Raw genomic sequence first — 13922 nt, forward strand, 5'->3', positions numbered from 1 at the left:
TCATACTGTGTATAAGGGAGCTGCGAGTCCATCGTACTGTGTATAAGGGAGCTACGAGCCCATCATACTGTGTATAAGGGAGCTGCGGGTCCATCATACTGTGTATAAGGGAGCTGCGGGCCCATCATACTGTGTATAAGGGAGCTGCAGGTCCATCATACTGTGTATAAGGGAGCTGTGGGTCCATCATACTGTGTATAGAGGAGCTGCGGGCCCATCATACTGTATATAAGGGAGCTGCGGGTCCATCATACTGTGTATAAGGGAGCTGTGGGTCCATCATACTGTGTATAAGGGAGCTGTGGGTCCATCATACTGTGTATAAGGAAGCTGTGGCCCCATCATACTGTGTATAAGGAAGCTGTAGCCACATCATACTGTGTATAAGGAAGCTGTAGCCACATCATACTGTGTACAGGAGAACTGTGAGGGACATCATACTGTGTATAAGGAAGCTGTGGCCCCCTCATACTGTGTACAGGGGAACTGAGGGACATCATACTGTTTGACGGAAGCTGCGGGCCCATCATACTGTGTATATGGGAGCTGTGGACCCACCATACTGTGTATAGGGAACTTTGAAGGCATATTGTGCATATGGGAGCTGTTGGCCCATTACACTGTATATAGGGGAGCTCTGGGGGGGGCATTATACTTTCCATAGTGGAGTTCTGTCAGCATTATACTGTGTAAAGGGAGCAGTGAGAACATCATACGGTGTATAGGGGAGTTATAGAATCATCATACGGTGTATAGGGGAGCTGTGGGGGCCTTATACTGTGTATATGGAAGCTTTGAGCTCACCATACTGTGTATAATGGAGCAGTACATGGGGGAACTTGGGGGACATTATTAAATGTAAAGTGGGCACTTCAGCATTATTGTACTGTTATAGGGGCACTCAGAGTATTGCGACCATCAAAGTTGCATATTGTCACAATATGGCGGTAAAATCAATGTTTGTTTTTGTATATAGATTTATTTTCAATAACAGAGCAGTCATATTCTGAGGTTCCCCTATATTCACAATTAGAGTGCGCAACCGTCACTGTAATTCTCTCGTGCCCCCATCTATTCTCTCGTCCCCCCCACCTCTGTTCTCTCGTCCCCCCCCCCCCCTCTGTTCTCTCGTGCCCCCATCTAGTCTCCTATGCCCCTGGTATTATGCGCTTGTCACTGTCACTAGAATATATCAGTGATGCCAGCAGGGTAAATCCCACGTCATAAATTGCTTCCTTAATATGACAATGGTACCAGTCCCCCCTGGCTGCCTGCTGTGTGCCCTCTTTGGTGTACACCAGGTAAGCACAGGAGCCGCAGGCAGCAGGAGACTGTGTGACCATGAAAGTAAATAGAAGAGGATGTGTTATGTTTGTATTGTATCCTGCCTGGCATTAAAGGGGTTGTCTGAGTTGGGGAAAATATACAGTATATACATACTAGTTTATTTAAAATAAATCCTACACAGAGAGATATTGCCCTCCTGTCACCCCCGGGAATTCAGCCACAGACCTCTCTGGTGGTCGACAGCGGTTCTGGAAGTGATGACTGCACCATCTGGATGTCACAGAACAGATAAAACCTGTGATTAACTGCAGCGGTCAGGTGACTGTGAGGCTATGTGCACACGTATTTTTGAGGGCTGCGGATTTTTCCGCAGAGGATTTCAGAAATCCGCAGGTAAAACGCACTGCGTTTTACCACGGATTTACTGTGTTTTTTTTTTTTTTGCGTATTTTGTGCGGATTTCACCTGTGGTTTTACACCTGCAGATTCCCATTATGGAGCAGGTGTAAACCGCTGCAGAAACCGCACAAAGAATTGACACGCTGCGGAATGTAAATCACAGCGTTTCCGCACGATTTTTCCGCAGCATGTGCACTGCGGATTCCGTTTTCCATAGGTTTACATTGTACTGTAAACGCATGGGAAACCGCTGCGGACCCACAGCGGCGGATCCGCAATGTGTGCACATAGCCTTAGACGTTTCTCTGAAGGGGGGCCTGTGCCAGTCACCTGACAGTTGTGGGCTTTAATTTTCTCTTAATTTGCCAAATTTTCAAAAGCGTAAGGGATGGTCCTAAAAAATAAAATTGAAAACCCCCTATTACATTATTTAGTGATTCTCATTCGTGTCGGTGTTCCCCTCTGGTACCAAAAGTGATTTCGACCTGTGCATTATTTACATGACCGCTGCAGCCAATCACTGACCTCACAGTCATTTGCTGTACATAATAGTACAACCACTGCAGCCTGTGATTAGTGGGGGTCAAATGGTGAAGGCCCCTGCAATCATTAATATTTATCGTACATCTGGATACAGATCTACAGTACGTAGCAATTAAAGGGGTGTTCAGGACTGTAGACATATTTCTGCACTCTATGTGACTTCAAACTACTGAATGCATGTAAAGAGTAAATGTAATGTAAATTGAAAGTAAGTAAAGAGTAAACCAGATTTATTTATACTGATTTTACTATGGGGGGGGGTGCCGTTTTGCCGTTCGCCTCAGGCAGCATAGAGGCTAGGTTCACCCCTGTGTGAATGATGTTTCTGTGGAGGCTAACCCAAAAATCACATCTTGCCCAAATAATCCTATACACTGGATAGTTTTACCAGTAAGGCTATTCATGATGCCCAAACCATGTGCAGCATGAATTCAGTCAAGTGTAATATTCTCTGAAATGCTCCAAGGTTTCAGTTAATATATGGTTAGAAGATCCGACTTGGGACCACAGCTGGAGACCAAACTATTCCGGCACCATCCCATCTTCTCAGAACTGCTAGAGGTGATTGACTGGCCAGATCTTCAAAATAACCACAGGACCATTTCAGAGAATAATATATCTGGATGAATTCATGCTGACCGCTAGGGTTGAGCGAAACGGGTCGGCCATTTTCAGAAGTCGCCGACTTTTGGCAAAGTCGGGTTTCATGAGACCCGACCCCTGTGTGGGGTCGGCCATGAGGTCGGCGATCTTCTGAATCTGGTATCGGAATTCCAATACCGAGTTCCGATATGTTTGCGATATCGGAAATCGGTATCGGAATCCACATTTAAGTGTAAAATAAAGAATTAAAATAAAAAATATTGATATACTCACCTCTCCGACGCAGCCTGGACATCGCCGCTGGTAACCGGCATCTTCCGTTCCTAAGAATGGCGCTTGAAAGACCTTTCGATGACATCATGGCTTGTGATTGGTCGCGGCGGCCCACGTGACCGCTCAGCGAACAATCACAACAAGCCGTGACGTAATTCTCAGGTCCTAAATTCCTCATTCTAGGAATTTAGGACATGAGAATTACGTCACGGCTTGTGATTGGTCACTGAGCGGTCACGTGGGCCGCCGCGACCAATCACAAGTCGTGACGTCATCGAAAGGTCCTTCACGCGCGTTAATTCTTAAGAAGGAAGGCTGCCGGAAAGAAGCAGGGCGCGTCCGAGGGTGAGCATATACCTAATAGGAATATACTCACCCTCGGCTTCTTTCCGGCAGCCTTCCTTCTTAAGAATGAGCGCGTGAAGGACCTTTCGATGATGTCACGGCTTGTGATTGGTCGCGGCCGCCCACGTGATATCAATATTTTTTATTTTAATTCTTTATTTTACACTTAAATATGGATCCCAGGGCCTGAAGGAGAGTTTCCTCTCCTTCAGACCCTGGGAACCATAGTATCCCATTGCACTGCATTGGGTTTCGTGTTTCGGCCGACCCCGACCCCGACTTTTTTATAGGATCGGCCGATTTCACTCGACCCCATCCTATAAAAATAAAAGTCGCTCAACCCTACTGACCGCAGTTTGGGCAGTTTGAATCACTTGACAGATTCTCTTTAATACTGAAATTGGTCTAAAACGTGATGACTGATCTGAAGAAATGCTTGACTTGAGTAACCTTATCACTAAAACCTGTACTGTTTCTTGAAACAATTATTAATAACGGAATTATTTTTATTTTTGCAAACAAGGCACAAAGAAGGAATTGTATATGAATTATTATATACTGTACCAGTATTATTTGTCTGAATGACCATCTGGCCCTGTTGACCTATTTCACTCTAGTACCCCAGTAGCCTCCATGATTTCTTGGAGTTATTTGATTACCATGCTTGCCTGTCTACTATGACAGCTACATTGTGAAAGATTATATTATATTTATTTTATTTTCTTAGGACCTTCCTCGCTCTAGAGTCATCCACAGTTGGAAACTTTGAGGTAAGATGGTAAATCATTTACAATATATGTGGAGACAGCTTGCCTACAATTTAATTCTGATTGTCTTGCCTCCAGCTCCCTGAAATCTTGTTTTTAAATTTCTAAAATTGATAGAATATGCAATATGCATTGGAAAAAAATACAAAGAGGACCACTCTTTAGGTATAATACTTTAATAAGAGGAAACCAAGTTAATGACTCTCTCAAGTGGCTGCTTACAGTATATAGGCGGCAAAGCGTTTGAACTGTATTTCTGTATGGTTTAGAACAGTGTTGACTGCTGTGCCTTGCAGTTTAAGTGCAGCTTCTGCCTCCTGGAGAGTACAGATCTTTGTTCACTTATAGAGGAAGTCAGCATGTGAAAAAAGATACTTGTAATGTCACTGCAATTCCACCCAGTATATACAAAGGTAGGTAAAAAGTTATGCAGATTAATCCTTTATTCCTGATGGTAAGTGATTGGTAGATAGACTTCCGTTCTTCAGACTAAGTCAGACATATACAACATTTTACATACGGTGGCTGAGTGGTTAGCACTGTTGCTTTGCAGCGTTGGGACACTGCGGTTCAAACCCACCAAGGACAATATCTGCAAGGAGTTTGTATGTTCTCCACCTATTTGTGTAAGTTTCCTCCAACGCTCCAAAGACATATTGATAACAAATCTAGATTGGGAGCCCCAATGGGGAGAGTGATGATGACACCCTTAACCCCCGGAGCGTTTTGCTTTTCGTTTTTCGCTCCCCTTCTTCCCAGAGCCATAACTTTTTTATTTTTCCATCAATATGGCCCTGTGAGGGCTTCTTTTTTGCAGAACGAGTTCTACTTTTTTTCAGTCTTACTATGTCGTGTACTAGAAAACGGGAAAAATATTCCAAATGTGGTGAAATTGCAAAAAAAAGTGCAATCCCACACGTTTTTTGTTTGTTTTTTTATTAGGTTCACTAACTGCTAAAACTGACCTGCCATTATGATTCTCCAGGCCATTATGAGTTCATAGACACCAAACATGTCTAGGTCCTTTATCTAAGTGGTGAAAAAAATTCAAAACTTTGTTAAGAAAAATTGCGCCATTTTCCAATACCTGTAGTGTTTCCATTTTTCGTGATCTCGGGTTGGGTGAGGGATTACTTTTTGCGTGCCGAGCTGCCATTTTTAATGATACCATTTCGGGGTAGATACGATCTTTTAATCGCCCCTTATTGCATTTGAAAAAAGTAATTTGGGCGTTTTTACTTTTTTCCTGCTACGCCATTTAACGATCAGGTTACCAAATATGTGTATGCTTGATTTTATTTTTATTGTCTTATTTTGAATGGGGCAAAAGGGGTGTGATTTGATTTTTTTTAATTCTTTTTATATTTTTAAAAACATTTTCTTTTTACTTTTGGCATGCTTCAACAGTCTCCATGGGAGACTAGAAGCTGCAACAACCCAATCAGCTCTGCTACATAGAGGCAATGATCGGATCGCTTCTATGTAGCAGATTTACTCACTTGCTATGAGCGCCGACCACTGTGCAGTCTATGAAAAAATGAAGGGGTGCAAATAATGGTGAGCAGCACTGTATAAATCAATTTATATATAAAGTGCTTTGCCTGTGATATTTTGCTATCCTTGAAAAGGGTGTATATGGTATCTTTGTCATCCTGAATTATCATTTTTTGCATGTATTGTTAAAGAAAGGTATTTTGATTTTTATGATTTTAGCAACATGGTACAATTTCCTATACAACATATAGAAGATTGATGTATGAAATGCAAAAAGTACTTTTTAATTATATATGGTTGAATACACATATTTAACCACACCAATGTTACTTTATATGTTTAATCCAGGTGCAAGACTTAAATGAGTTTATAAATTCTATGATCACCACACTGTACACCCCCGCCATAAATGGTAAGTTGTTACTTTTTATTAGTATTACTGCTGCACTATCCAGACATCCCGCATTTCTACTGGACTAGATGTTGATGACCCCAAATATGTTCTGGTGATGTCAACACTAGTGTTGAGCATTCCGATACCGCAAGTATCGGGTATCGGCCGATACTTGCGGGTATCGGAATTCCGATACCGAGATCCGATACTTTTGTGGTATCGGGTATCGGTATCGAAACAACATTAATGTGTAAAATAAAGAATTAAAATAAAAAATATTGCTATACTCACCTCTCCGACGCAGCCTGCACCTTACCGAGGGAACCGGCAGCGTTGTTTGCTTAAAATTCGCGCTTTAACTTCCTTACGCAAAGTCCCGGCTTGTGATTTTAAAATGCGCGCATGTCCAGCCTCCCGTGACGTCACGGCTTGTGATTGGTCGCGTCGCCCATGTGACCGCGACGCGACCAATCACAACGCCGGAACGTAATTTTAAAATCCTGAAGGACCTGAAATTACGTCACGGCTTGCTGTGATTGGTTGCGTCGTGGCCACATGGGCGGCGCGTGACCAATCACAAGCCGGGACTTCGCGTAAGGAAGTTAAAGCGCGAATTTTAAGCAAACAACGCTGCCGGTTCCCTCGGTAAGGTGCAGGCTGCGTCGGAGAGGTGAGTATAGCAATATTTTTTATTTTAATTCTTTATTTTACACATTAATATGGTTCCCAGGGCCTGAAGGAGAGTTTCCTCTCCTTCAGACCCTGGGAACCATCAGGAATACCGTCCGATACATGAGTCCCATTGACTTGTATTGGTATCGGGTATCGGTATCGGATTAGATCCGATACTTTGCCGGTATCGGACGATACTTTCCGATACCGATACTTTCAAGTATCGGACGGTATCGCTCAACACTAGTCAACACAGACACATTTAACAACATTTTTACAAAACTCTTCAAGAAATATGCATATAAATGTAGATGTTCTTTTCATTGCAGGCATACTTCAACCAATTCCCATTCCTAACGTCTTGCAGAAACTAGATATCAATTTGGCTAATGGTCAAATTGAAATATATAAGGTAAAATAATCTAACAATCATCACTGACAAATGCTGTAGTAGATACCTTTAAAGAAGACATATTATTAGGTTTAAAAGTTGCAAGATTTAATTTCCTATGATCCCCTCAGTATTCTTTTTTTTGTTTTTATAACATCTGTCATAAAGACATCAAGATATGAGCCTTTTAATGTTGTGCAAATTTTTATGATATTTATCAAGGGGGCACTGCTCACAGGGCTCTCTGTTGATGTGTCTTTAGGCTGTGCCAATAGAGTGTGGCTCACATAAATACCCTGTAAGCCACAGCCCTTTTGTAAAGACCATAAAGATGAGCACTAAATAAAAAGGTCCATAATATTCCAGGAACCACATGATTGGTGCTGGTGGCACGGCTGGAACGCAGGGACACAAGGGAAGTACGGGCAGACAGGTACAGTACAGGAAAATGGACCTGCGGGTTCTTGGGACCTGACAACTAATAAGCGTGCAGAAGAGTAACTTTACACATTGCTCAGGCACCTCCCATCAGGTGGAGGTGCCTTAAATAATAAATGTCTCCCAGTCATTGGCTGGGAACACTTTAGGATGGCATGCACTATCCCTTTAAGAGGGTGTGACTGAGCCCCCTTAGCACAGTGCCCTGGGCAGCAGCAGCAGGAGGAGAAGGATGGAGTGCAGGGCAGTGGTGGTAAGTTGGCATCCCTGCAGGGAGTGGGAGGAAGCATGCAGGGATGCCAATACTACAGTACCAATTGGGCCTGTTACCTCTGTGAGTTATAATCTCTGGACTATACTGCTAGGCATCCTGCCCCGGGACCAGTTTTCAATTGATTACCCTGTTCCTTCAGTGACTTCACTTTCTCTTTTCTGCTAGGATATCGCCCTCTGTCTTCTCTTTCTCGGTAGGGACACTCACATCATGCAACACTGTTCATATTGGACCTTAGGTCCTTTTTCTATGCATACTGGACCCTTTCTAACTAACTAACTGACAGGAAGCTGTCTCTTTCCCTTCAGCTTAGGTCCTCCCATTCTGGGCTAGTTCCAAATATTAACTTTAACTCTCCAGGTCAACTACCTGTTGCTGGGCAGAATACAGCTTCATCACTAACAATGCAAATCATTACACATACGAACATCATCAACGCATATCACTATTCACATTACACAATATAACAATTCACATGTTTTTCAAGGGGGAATGTGGGCAACATTCCCATGTCCTTACACATGCTCTGCCTAATGGGTACTTCTCTAAATGTAACACAGTCTTTCAATTGTGTGTGCAGTGTTTCATTAATAAGAACTGACCTATATAATTATTCATTGATATGAAAAAGTAATATCTTCATATCACTTGTTATCTGTTTTAGGACTTAATCTTAATTTCAGTGAACGTCTGCAAAGCCTGAAATCCCGTGCTATGTTAAAAAAAGAAGGATTCATCAAATACTCATTACAGCCACAGATTTGAGACCATTAGGTCCAACCTACTAGAAGGCATTGAAAAGTAGTGGTGGTTCAAGAAATAAAATCGTTAATTCTAAATATTTTTTCATATGCAATTTAAAAATTGAATCAAAATTCACTCTTTAACTTCAGATGCAATATGTTGGTGAACTTTATTGGCAAATACGTAAAATTAAAAAATTTTCATTAAATGCTTTGGCCAATTTTTTTTTTTCAAAATGTTATACTTGTACTGTAACACGTTAATTTTCCTTTAATAAAAAATCTTTCTACCGGCCTCTCTTTTTTGTCCAATTGCATAGCATTTCCATAATCTGAATATTGACATATTTTCAATGAATGTTTAAAACAGCAATCTTTGCTTAATAATAGTGTTGAGCATTCCGATACCACAAGTATCGGGTATCGGCCGATACTTGCCGTATCGGAATTCCGATACCGAGATCCGATACTTTTGTTGTATCGGGAATCGGTATCGGGACCATATTAATGTGTAAAATAAAGAAAAAAAATACAAAATATTGATATACTCACCTCTCCGACGCAGCCTGGACATCACCGCTGGTAACCGGCAGCCTGCTTTGTTTAAAATGAGCGCGTTCAGTACCTTCCATGACGTCACGGCTTCTGATTGGTCGCGTGCCGCTCATGTAACCGCCACGCGACCAATCAGAAGCCATGACGTCATCCCTCAGATCCTAAATTGCTAATTCTAGGAATTTAGGACCTGAGAATTACGTCACGGCTTGTGATTGGTCGCGTGGTGGTCACATGGGCGGTATCGCTCAACACTACTTAATAATAATAATCTTTATTTTTATATAGCGCTAACATATTCCGCAGCGCTTTACAGTTTCTACACACATTATCAACACTGTCCCCGATGGGGCTCACAATCTAAATTCCCTATCAGTCTGTCTTTTTTTTTTGAATGTGGAAGGAAACCCACGCAAACACGGAGAGAACATACAAACTCTTTGCAGATGTTGTCCTTGGTGGGGTTTGAACCCAGGACTCCAGTGCTGCAAGGCTGCTGTGCTATCCACTGCGCTACCATGCTGCCCATAAGAATTCAGAAATGGCAACTTTAGAAAATTGCTTAAAGGGTGCAGGCCAAGAAAACTGCTCAAAGCAAGAGATGTAGTCATTAAGCTTGTGGGCTTTGCCCATCCACAGCTAACTGCAGCCCCCCAGAAACCTCTGAAGGACAGTTCCTGCAAAGCATTCATTTGGCTGAGATAAGCCTGGATATTGACACAAGTAGCAAAAGTAAGAGGTGAGCATAGCCAATCTACTTCTTCAGTGCTCCCCAACATAAATACTGGTGAATGTCAAAATCCAGCATGATCCCTCTTTAATTGATGCATTTCTTGCTATTATTAGATGCAATACAACCCTGTCATCTCTGCATAAAAAAGTTGGGACACAAAATAGTGCCACATGGTTGTGAAATATTATCTCAAGTCACCCAGCTCCTGAACATGTCCTTAGTTGTGAATATGAGATTTTGTTGATCAATTTATTTCATGGGTACCACAGAGCTCTAGCCAAGATCATAATAAATAACTATTTAACACAACTGTACTTTCTAAGAAGGGCAGTGTTAGGCGCTGGGATTCTCCCGCTGCACAGGATATATCCCGATATTGCCTGGTGCTGTGGTCTCCCATTCAGGTCTGGCCACTCAAAGTGCTGCCCAGCACAGACATCGGTCTCAGCATCTTGCTCAGGCTCATGGTATTCGTTTGGTTACTGCTGGCTTTCCAGTTAAGCCTATGGTAACCAGCGATATGCAGGTACAGCCTGATGCTTGAGAGTCTTAGTCCAGAGATTTCCCTACTGAGCATGTCTGCTCATTCATGGTTAGATGGTTGTTGCACCGGTGAGGTGGCAGCTTTGGATTGGCCCACGGGCGACATCTCAGTTGACTTGGTGTGAGTGTTTGGGGTGGAGCCTAGTGTATAAAAGGCCTCCAGTGGGGCACCTGGACATGCTAGTATCACTTAAGTGTGGTGTTTGTGAGCGGATGTGAAGCGGCCCCCAAACGCAGGGCAGCGGGGTACTCGGTACGGGGTCCCTCGGTCTCGGTTCTAGGGGTGTCACGGTGGCCCAACCCGGTCCGTGGCCCTGCTAATGGGCGCCCAATTAAAGGTGTAGGTGAGAGTTTGTCAAGTGTTCGTGACACCACCTGTGGTATTCGGTCAGGGTGACCGACGCTGCTAGGGGTCCACTGGGGTAATGGAATGGCAGCTAGATGGTGTAACTTCCCATAGGTGAAGTATGTCCCCAAGGCTTCCCTTGATGAGTAGATGGTAATGGTGTAGGTCGCAGTAAATGACGAGGACACAGGGATGCAGTCTCTTTACCTTTTTACTGAAGGCTTCGGCATCCACAATCCAGAGCACTGCTAACAGGGCTGGCTGAGATCGGCCGGTCCGAAGACACATCCTGAGTTCCCTCTGCAGGTGGAAATCAGTAGCCTTCCTACTAGCGCCTGTGTGTTGTAGTTCTTCCCTGCTGAGCACCACGGGATAGTCCTCACAACTGTCCTGTTTGTTTCTGTTCTCTCTCTCCGTCCCCCAGATGGTATGGATAGGACGCACCCGTATGACGGGGTAGGCCTGGAGTTATTTTATAGGGACCCTAGAGACGCCCCTCTCCTACAATTGCCTCCGTTGTCTTCATTAGGTGTAAAGGTGAGACAGCCAACCTAGAGTTAACTGCCCCGCCATAGTTCAAAGTAATGCGTAGAGCCTATTACTCCCTCGGCGTTCCGGCCACCGGCTACGCGCCTCGGAAGGATGTTGCCGATCTTGGGGCACGACTCCTCCTGGTTCTATCTCCTTTGTGCTGTGATCTCATTTCTCACTTCTCCACAATATAGTTCGCTTTGTGTCCTTTCTTAGGATGCCGCCGCAATGAGGTGCAGGCACGGCTCCGTAACGATCCCACCCCTGACAAGGACCTCCCTGAGTCTTCCCAAGCAACTCTCTCTCTCACTAGATGTTACCTGGGCAAGACCCAGTCAGCTTCTCCCTAGCTTCCTATCCGACTCCCAGTTTTACCAGAGTGTGAGGAGTGGCCTAATACATAAAACCTTTTGCTCCCCCTGGTGGCCGGAGTGTGAAGTGTAGTGTGTGACTGTGATATCTGTTCAGGTGAACTCCTTTAGTGCCATCAGACGTACCATCACTCCCCCTTGTGGAAGAGCGACAATACTGCAACGACCAGGACTCTGGGGCGCTGCAGATGCTCTACCACTCTGTTTCCACGTGTCGCCCTATACACTGAGAATTCTTACGTTGGTAGTTAGAGTTAAGACTGGGTAACTATCCCTTGGTTTAGCATCTGTCATACCGTCTGTTCAGCGGGAATGGCCTGAGGACAGGGAAAAGGAGCATGAGGATGAGGAGGAGGACACAGAAGACTTGCCAGTTAGCAGTCTGGAACGCATGGCTGACTTTATGTTGCGCTGCATTTCACGTGACCCTCACATTATAAAAATTTTTGGTGACACTCATTTCTGGTTGGTGACACTTCTAGACCCAGGCTACAAGGAGAACTTTCAATCTCTTCTGCCAGAGGCAGAGAGGTGTGCTAAAAAGTTGCAGTACCAGAGGGCCCTTGTAGCAGAATTACTTAGAAAATTCCCATGTGAGAATGCTGGCAGGAGACGTTAGAGGTTGTTGTACAACCATGTAGTCCAAGCGAGAGAGACAGAAGTACAATCCAGTTCAGGTAGGGGAACAATGGCAAAGTTCTGGGACAGTTTTCTCAGACCCTTCCATCGTGCTGGCACAGAGTCAAGGGGTGCTGTCACAAGAAGTGCAATGTGTGGAAAGATGCTGAGGGAGTACCTTGCAGATCGTACAAACGTCCTCCGTGATTCTTCTGTGCTTTTTAATTATTGGGTATCCAAGCTGGACATGTGGCATGAACTGGATCTCTAAGCCTTGGAGGTCCTGCCCTGACTTGCTGCTAGCGTTCTGTCAGAGCGGGTTTTTAGTGCTGCTGGTGGAATTATAACAGATAAGCACTTCCGCCTGTCAACTGAAAATGCTGACAGGCTGACTCTTATAAAAATGAACAAAGGCTGGATTGGGCAAGATTTCTGTACACCACGAAGTGAACACAGTGAAACATAACCTCTAATACATTGTATTTTCTGTGGAGGTGTATTGTCATGCACCTCTCCCCAACCACACATGGGTAACCGCTTCCTGATTTTGTCTGTATGGTGTTATCCTCCTCCTTATCCTCATCCTCATCATCCACAACCATTGCAACACCAGGGTGAACGTATTCCGTGATGCAAAAGTCACACAATTTTTGTTCAAGGGTGTTTTTCTGATTCCCGTTACTAATTAGAAACCAAAATAAACTCCCCCAGAGGGAACTGTCATCAAAATGAGATGTATGTATATTTTTTCTATTTATTCTGATATATTCCAGTTTTAATATCTCTGCACCATCCTTTTATGACTCAGTGTATACCTCTACAAAATGAAAATATTTAAATACTATTATATATATATTGTTTTTTATTATATCCCTGTCTCTGAGCTGTTGTTAAGGACAAACATATCTCGCTGGACATAACCTGGCATCATATACAGGTCCTTCTCAAAAAATTAGCATATAGTGTAAAATTTCATTATTTACCATAATGTAATGATTACAATTAAACTTTCATATATTATAGATTCATTATCCACCAACTGAAATTTGTCAGGTCTTTTATTGTTTTAATACTGATGATTTTGGCATACAACTCCTGATAACCCAAAAAACCTGTCTCAATAAATTAGCATATTTCACCCGTCCAATCAAATAAAAGTGTTTTTTAATAACAGACAAAAAAAACATCAAATAATAATGTTCAGTTATGCACTCAATACTTGGTCGGGAATCCTTTGTCAGAAATGACTGCTTCAATGCGGCATGGCATGGAGGCAATCAGCCTGTGACACTGCTGAGATGTTATGGAGGCCCAGGATGCTTCAATAGCGGCCTTAAGCTCATCCAGAGTGTTGGGTCTTGCGTCTCTCAACTTTCTCTTCACAATATCCCACAGATTCTCTATGGGGTTCAGGTCAGGAGAGTTGGCAGGCCAATTGAGCACAGTAATACCATGGTCAGTAAACCATTTACCAGTGGTTTTGGCACTGTGAGCAGGTGCCAGGTCGTGCTGAAAAATGAAATCTTCATCTCCATAAAGCATTTCAGCCGATGGAAGCATGAAGTGCTCCAAAATCTCCTGATAGCTAGCTGCATTGACCCT

At 43.5% G+C, this 13922-nt stretch overlaps 1 protein-coding gene across 1 annotated transcript in view; it reads left to right on the top strand.

The window, feature by feature from the left end:
* LOC143767913 (uncharacterized) overlaps positions 1–13922 on the top strand; it is a 106416-nt gene that overhangs the window by 10197 nt on the left and 82297 nt on the right. The window contains exons 4-8 of the mRNA XM_077256434.1: positions 4178–4220; positions 6060–6123; positions 7107–7189; positions 8046–8073; positions 9818–9917. Coding sequence (XP_077112549.1) covers positions 4178–4220; positions 6060–6123; positions 7107–7189; positions 8046–8073; positions 9818–9917 — 318 coding nt within the window. The remainder of the gene's footprint in view (positions 1–4177; positions 4221–6059; positions 6124–7106; positions 7190–8045; positions 8074–9817; positions 9918–13922) is intronic.

The sequence above is a fragment of the Ranitomeya variabilis genome, chromosome 4 (genome assembly GCF_051348905.1).
Source record: "Ranitomeya variabilis isolate aRanVar5 chromosome 4, aRanVar5.hap1, whole genome shotgun sequence".
Lineage (NCBI taxonomy): Eukaryota > Metazoa > Chordata > Amphibia > Anura > Dendrobatidae > Ranitomeya > Ranitomeya variabilis.